Here is a 6,750-nt window from a genome sequence, read left to right as displayed (position 1 = left end):
GAAGTTCCCCCTGGGGGTAACAGCCGGGGGCGGGGGGGCCAGCCGCTCGTGTGCGTGCTGCTGGCGGCCTTTAAACCCGCGTCTCTGGTGTGAGCCCCTCCTTCTCGTCCAAAAATCACGTCTTTTTTCTTATTTAGGGGGCAACAGAGTGCATGAGGCTCGTTTGCTCGAGCAAGAGGATGTTTGCAGCTCTTTGCAATGGGAAGAGGCTGCAAAGGGCTCAGGGCATGAGCCTGGGGGGTGGTTTTGTGTCTGCGGTTGCATCGAGTTTGGAGGCAGTGGCAAAGTGGCAGATCCCAGGGCTGGTGGGACAGTGGCAGACGAGGTGCTGGGCTGCAGCCAGGGCCAGGACTTGCAATCTGAGAAGCTGCTGCATTTGCAAAGTGCTCCCAGCACCTCCCCAGTGTTCCAGGGGGTCAGGAGGTGGCATCTGCTGCATACAGAGCCCACTGCAGCCACCCCTGGAGAGCAGCAGAAGGTGATGACCCAGAGCCCCATTGGGTGCTCTCCAACCCTGTGCCCCAGGGACTTGCCTACCTGCTGAGCTGGGCCTGCAGAAGCTCTAGCCTGGACTCGATCTGCCCCGGCCTGCAGTCGCTGTGCAGGGGCATGTCCTGCGAGCTCTGAACCAAGGAGATGTGTTGCAGAGGCTCCGGGTGGTGGTTTGGCTTTCGGTCCTCCCAGAAAGTGAACATGTTGGGGATGTCCAGGGGGGTGGCTGGGAGGAGAATAGGCATCTTAGCACTTCTGTCTTGCATCCCACAGCCCCGCTGGCATGGATGTGCTCCAGAGTCCATCACCCAACACTTTCACGGAGAGCCATCACCTTAACAAACATGGTGCTCAGCGAGAATCCACCATCCAGGCACCTGAGGTGCCTATGGGGATCCACTACCCTGGCACCCAAGGTGCTCATGGACCACCCATCATACTGGCACCCAACATGCCTATGCAAGGCACATAGCATTTGGCCCCTTGAGGCAGCCCCAAAGGGGTCCCTGGGTGCTGGGAGAAACGGCAGAGCACGGGAGGGACAGAGCACAAACTGCTGAGGACAAAGGGCAGCAAAGACCCTTGGCCACAAGCGTGTCTTGCCTTGAATATGCATGAGTGCTTCGCTTTGCCCCAAGACAAGGCCACCACGCCCAAGCACCCCTCAGCACCCTCCTGCCAGCTTTGGCTGCGGCCGTGGATACCTGCGTAGGACTGGCTGCTCTCCTCCGCCTGCTTGCCGGCCTCCGTGCCACCAGCGCTTGTGGTGACAAGGCTGAGCGTGGGCAGAGCAAAATCATCCTTTTTGGACGTGGGAAAGGGCTCAGCTTTCACAGGGCTGCCAGTCTTGGCCTCGTCATCGCTGGTTTGGGAGCAGGGAGTGGTGCTGCTGCCCTGGTCATCCCACTGGTCCTTGCTCAGCGGGTCCTGCGGGTTGGTGAGCTCTGAGTAGGTGTGATACTGCTCTGCATCAGAGATGCCCGTGTCTGGGTCTGTGGGGCAGCACAACAGGTTAATTTGGGGACTACCAAATATGGCAAAATCAGCCCCCATCCCCTCCAGGGTGCCTGTAGGGCTGGCGCATCCTAAGGAGAGGGAGGGAAGGCAGTGTGGGTGTCCCCAGGGTGGGACATCCAGGCTGGTCTGCAGGGATGGAGGCACCAACAGCCGCCTCTGCTTTGGGGCACCTGCCAGGGTGGTAATTAAACTGCTCCCCAGCCCTGCAAGCCAGGCTCTGCTGTCACTGTGAGACTCACCAGGCTTGTTGGGCTGGCAAAGGGAGTGCGTGCGCCGATGAGTCCGCCGGTAGGTGCAGTCGTATTCCTCACTGAGAGGTGAGCGGGGAACGCTGTCTGCCTGAGAGATGAGAGGGGCTGGTCACCAGAGCAAGGGTATCATGACCCACCCATGGGTACCAAGGTCCACCCATGGATGCCATGTCCCATCCACAGGTGCCCTGGGTACCATGGGGCTACAGTCCATTCAGCATCCTCCTAGGGCTGGTCCCCAGCTAGTTCTGGCTTTCCATCACTGCCCTGTACCACCTTGTGACTCCTTGACCCCTGGACTGGTGGCATAGCTCAAGGGATCCTAGAGGTTATCCTTGGTGCTCTGATTTGAGAGTGTCAGGACCGTGGGGAGGAAAGGAGCACCCTGAGGTGGGACAGGATATAGAGGGAATTTTACTTTCTTTTCTGTCTTACCAGGCAAGTGTCTCTGACAAAGATATCAGGAAAGGACAAAGTCCAGTCATAAAGCTTAAGAGTCAAACAGCAAAGACAAAAGTGCTCCAAGTCTTTCAAGGATTTCAGAGGAAGCTGGAACCAACTCAGTGAAGCGTGAGAACATTTCTTATTTCAGCAGTCTCAAAACATGTGTGTGACCCACTTCCCAGGCTGGAGCAGTCCTGGAGACGATTTACAGGTGCTGCAAAGCAAGATACTACTGACATGGTTTATGGGGCCACCTTCTTCGAAGAGCTCAGGAATGTGCAGTATGCCTGGGCCTGCTGGGCTGTGGCGGAAAGCATAACCCCATGGAAAGTGCCTTGGGAAACATGGATGTTGGCCAATCCACCACCAAACTGAGTAAGAAGCACCTCTTGACATCCTGGTTTCCTCCCACTTGCCACATTTAAGGCATTGACCACATCCCTCCCTGGGACAGCCCTTGCACTCACATCTCGCAGGTTGAAGGTGATCTCTAAGTTGCTCCAGAAGTTGTCAGAGAAGGCTGGGTACATGTCCAAGACCTCCAGCAGGTCCTCCCGCTGAATCTTGTGTAAGTCGCAGTAGGTCAGCGCCCTCACATCGGCATTGGACTTCCCTGGGCGGGCATAGAGGCTGATGGGCTCCCCAAAGATGTCGTTCTTCCCTGTGCCAACAGACAGCTCATTAGGAGGAGGTGGGCATCACCCCAGTTCCAGATGTACTGGACCAGCAGACCTCACTTTGGGGCTCACTTTGGGACAAGTGGATGCCCAGCAAGCCTGACACTGATTGTGGACAGAAGGGACTACACCATGAAGCCATGATGGGGAGACTGAGCCAGGGCAGCGGCTCAGCAGTGATGGCTGGGACTGCTGAGCCATGCCTGCTCTCCTCACTCCTTTGTGGCCTCTCCCTGACATCTACTGGGGATCCTCCATTCCCTGACCACTGGTATGGTGACCAGCCAGGTGCTGAGGAACACACCTTCCCTTCTCCAGGACATGGAGAGGTCCTTCACCCCTCGCCTGCCATCCTTTCTGCACTGCTCTTCACCCATTACCCATCACCCTTTGCTCCTTGCCCACTGGCCCTCGCCTTCCCGGAAAGAAGGACTTTTCCACCTAGGATGGCCACCACAATGTCTTCCCGGAGGATCTCGATGGAGCCCCGAGAGATGAAGTAGAGTGTGGTGAGGACATCTCCGTAGTGCACCAGGGTGTCTCCGGGCGGCGCATGCGTTGTCTTGAACTTCATGGCCAGGGCGCGCAGGCAGCCTTTGCTGGCTCCTCGGAAAGCCTTGCAGTTCTGGAGCAGCGTGCGGTTGAGGTGCAGGCAGATGTCTGCCTGCAGGCAGTCGGGGAAACCCTTCAGCACCTGCGAAGAGCGAGGGAGAGATGCCATCACACCAGCATCCCGGGAAGGACCGCTGTGGCAGCCCCGGGCAGGCTGTATGACACGCGCTGTGACACGGTGGGGCCAGATGGGGATCCCCCAAGGCCAGAAAGCCAGAGCTAGGGACATCTGATTGTCCTTTGGTGGGCGCCTGCCTGCCTGTCCCTGGCTTGTACTGCATGCGGCCAGCGATGAGAGCACTCCCAAGCAATAAATAATGACAACCAGCTCCAGCTATTTATACCCACTGGTGGCATATGCCCCTTTTCATCTTTACGCCCACTAATCTTGGCTGAATGAGAGCACAAACCGGTAACGAGGCGCTGTCCTAATTAAACAGCACCTGCCTGAACGCCAAGAAGCAGCATGGGCCAGTTGTGAGCAGCAACAGCTAAATATACCCGTGGCAAATACCTCGTGTTGAACAATAGCTCAATCTGAAGGTGAACTCAAGGTGAAAGTCACAATACGGGGAAAGACGCTCACGGTGCCGGGTCAAATCCACCCAGGTCTGGGGTTTTTTGGAGAGCAGCATGTGGCCACTGGGGCCCCCTTGCTCTCTTCTCACATCCTGCTGGTGGCCAAATCTGGGACAACCAGCCTGGGGCTAGTGAGCGCGGTTCATTCCCAGCTCTGTTGTGATCTCACAGGCCTCAGTTTCCCTACTGGGAAATCAGGGGTGGGCGAATTGGTGAGGCTGTGGGATGATTGATTAGATCACACTGTGTCTCAGCGGCATCCAGCAGTAATCGCTGTGAGTGGCAGCACGTCCAAGCCCCAAGCTCAGCTCGTCGCAGGGGATTTGTGACCTGGGTTCGCACTAAGCCAGGAGAACCCATGCTTGGTCGGGTGCCATGGCTTTGCTTCTAGTTTTTGCCACCAATGGGCAGCCCAGGGTGTCTCCTCCATGGAGAGGTTTAACTTGAAGCTCTCCCAGCAGCAACCCCCCAAACGCTGCCCAGTTGTTGAACGAGGCAGCAGCAGCTGAAGACAGAGAGGTGGAATTCATTCAAATCCGTGTCCTGATAGTGCCCAGGATGGAGAAGGATCAAGTCTTAGGAAAAAAGGGAGCATGAGCTGGGAACGAGCGGGCTAACAGCCTGCCTAGGACTGAGAGACAGGGGGTACCAGGTCTCATCTCTCTCCTTCCCTTCTCTTTTCTCCTCCCTCTCTCTGCCTTGCAGCCGGCCGAGCCAGCACTTTGTGCACTGAACCCCGCAGCTGTGAGCTGAGTCGTGCCATCCTGTCCCAGCCCAGAACTCCCCGGCTGAGCCCCCTCCTCACCCCCGCGGTGCCCTGGCGCCATGGGCACAAGCTTCCCCGCCAAGCTCGGAGCCACGGCGTCTCTCCAGCACGGCTCCACCATTGATCCCCCCTTTGCTAACAAACAGCCGCCTCTCCGGGCTCTAATTAAAATGGATCGAGGTTTATTTAAATGCCCTCCTTTCCCTGCTGCTGAGAGCGGGATGCACTTTGCTTAGCAACCAGCAGTGTGGAGAGGAGCTGGATCAATACTGGCTCCGCAGCTCTGTGACACCAACAGACACCGGCCTGAAAGTGCTTGGCGCCGATGGGGGCTCTGAGCTCCTCACCAGCGTGCTGGCAGCAAACCTGCTCTCCAGACAAGAAACGCCATCATGGCCTCAGAAAAGCTCTGGGTAGATGTGGAGGGATGGACAGACAGAAGGGGATAAGGAGAAAGGGCAAGAGGTGGTCGGGCAGACAGACTGCATCCAGCCTCCCAAGTCTCCTCCTGCCTCCTCTCAACCCTGGCTGAAAGGATGTAAATATTTGGGTGGACCCAGTGCTGGACTCTGGGTCCTTCAGGACAAGGTGCCATGAGGACATGGGACTTCCCTGCCTCATACTCACCGCATTCATGTCGATGCCGTTGGTGTAGGACCAGGCGTGCTGGAAATACTCCTCCAGGCGCTGGCGCAGGGGGTTGGGGATCTGGTGGAAGCGGATGAACTCCTTGACCCTCAGCATCTGAGTGTGGTAGCGGGCGGTGCCCGAGTACAGGCGCTGGATGATGGCCGAGACGTTGGCCAAGATGCTGGCGCTACTCCGCGACGGTGTAGGACCAGGCGTGCTGGAAATACTCCTCCAGGCGCTGGCGCAGGGGGTTGGGGATCTGGTGGAAGCGGATGAACTCCTTGACCCTCAGCATCTGAGTGTGGTAGCGGGCGGTGCCCGAGTACAGGCGCTGGATGATGGCAGAGACGTTGCCAAAGATGCTGGCGTACATCAGAGCTGCAACGAGAGGGCAGGACTCAGCCGGACACGGGGAGATGTGGGTCCCACTACCTCAGACCTGGACCAAGAGGTTTCCAAAGCCTGTATCTACCACAGACCAGAACACTGCATTTCTGAAATTCCTATTTCTGTCTCACCATCCGTTTGTCTGTGCAGAAGAGGCACAGGCAGAGGGAGATGCTCTCTTAAAACCCCACGTGCTGCAGCCTGGTGGGTCTCTCCCTGATCTGCCCCAGCGCAGCCCCTCCAGCCTCCAAAGCAAGGATGGGGACAGCGGGACGTGTGCAAACACTCACAGCCAATGAGCATGACACAGATGGAGAAGATCTTCTCGGAGTTGGTGTTGGGTGAGACGTTGCCGAACCCCACACTGGTGAGGCTGCTGAAGGTGAAGTAGAGGGCAGTGACATATTTATCCTTGATGGATGGGCCGGAGGAGAGGTCACTGTCATTGTAGCGCTTGCCGATCTGGTCACCCAGGTTGTCCAGCCATCCAATCTTGTGCTCCATGTAGGGCCGCTCCACGTTGCCAATGGCGTACCAGATGCAGGCCAGCCAGTGGGCGATGAGGGCGAAGGTGCACATGAGCAGGAAGAGCACTGCTGCTCCGTACTCGGAGTAGCGGTCCAGCTTGCGGGCGACACGGACAAGGCGCAGCAACCGGGCAGTCTTCAAGAGGCCAATGAGGGTGGTGGTCTGCAGGGGAGAGGTGAGAAACCTCAGGGGCAAGGAGGAGATAAATCACAGGTCCCAGCTGTAATAAAAACCTGTAATAAACCCCTGCAATGACATCCCTTGTCCCTCCCTCTGACTAACCACCCCCCATCCTCACAGATCTAGCCATCCACCTCTTACATCAAGCCATCCATATCCCTCTCTTTCTCTCCCATACATCTCTTCC

At 57.3% G+C, this 6,750-nt stretch overlaps 1 protein-coding gene across 1 annotated transcript in view; it reads right to left on the bottom strand.

Annotated features, from left to right (window-relative positions):
• KCNH6 (potassium voltage-gated channel, subfamily H (eag-related), member 6) overlaps window positions 1-6,750 on the bottom strand; it is a 30,475-nt gene that overhangs the window by 1,827 nt on the left and 21,898 nt on the right. Inside the window, exons 8-15 of the mRNA XM_010146357.1 lie at window positions 6,146-6,545; window positions 5,755-5,846; window positions 5,466-5,582; window positions 3,323-3,575; window positions 2,672-2,865; window positions 1,749-1,848; window positions 1,197-1,484; window positions 538-718 (exon numbers count right to left, since the gene is read on the bottom strand). Coding sequence (XP_010144659.1) covers window positions 538-718; window positions 1,197-1,484; window positions 1,749-1,848; window positions 2,672-2,865; window positions 3,323-3,575; window positions 5,466-5,582; window positions 5,755-5,846; window positions 6,146-6,545 — 1,625 coding nt within the window. The remainder of the gene's footprint in view (window positions 1-537; window positions 719-1,196; window positions 1,485-1,748; window positions 1,849-2,671; window positions 2,866-3,322; window positions 3,576-5,465; window positions 5,583-5,754; window positions 5,847-6,145; window positions 6,546-6,750) is intronic.

The sequence above is a fragment of the Buceros rhinoceros genome, unplaced genomic scaffold (genome assembly GCF_000710305.1).
Source record: "Buceros rhinoceros silvestris isolate BGI_N320 unplaced genomic scaffold, ASM71030v1 scaffold31142, whole genome shotgun sequence".
Classification (NCBI taxonomy): domain Eukaryota; kingdom Metazoa; phylum Chordata; class Aves; order Bucerotiformes; family Bucerotidae; genus Buceros; species Buceros rhinoceros.
This window is presented reverse-complemented; position numbering and strand designations above follow the sequence as displayed.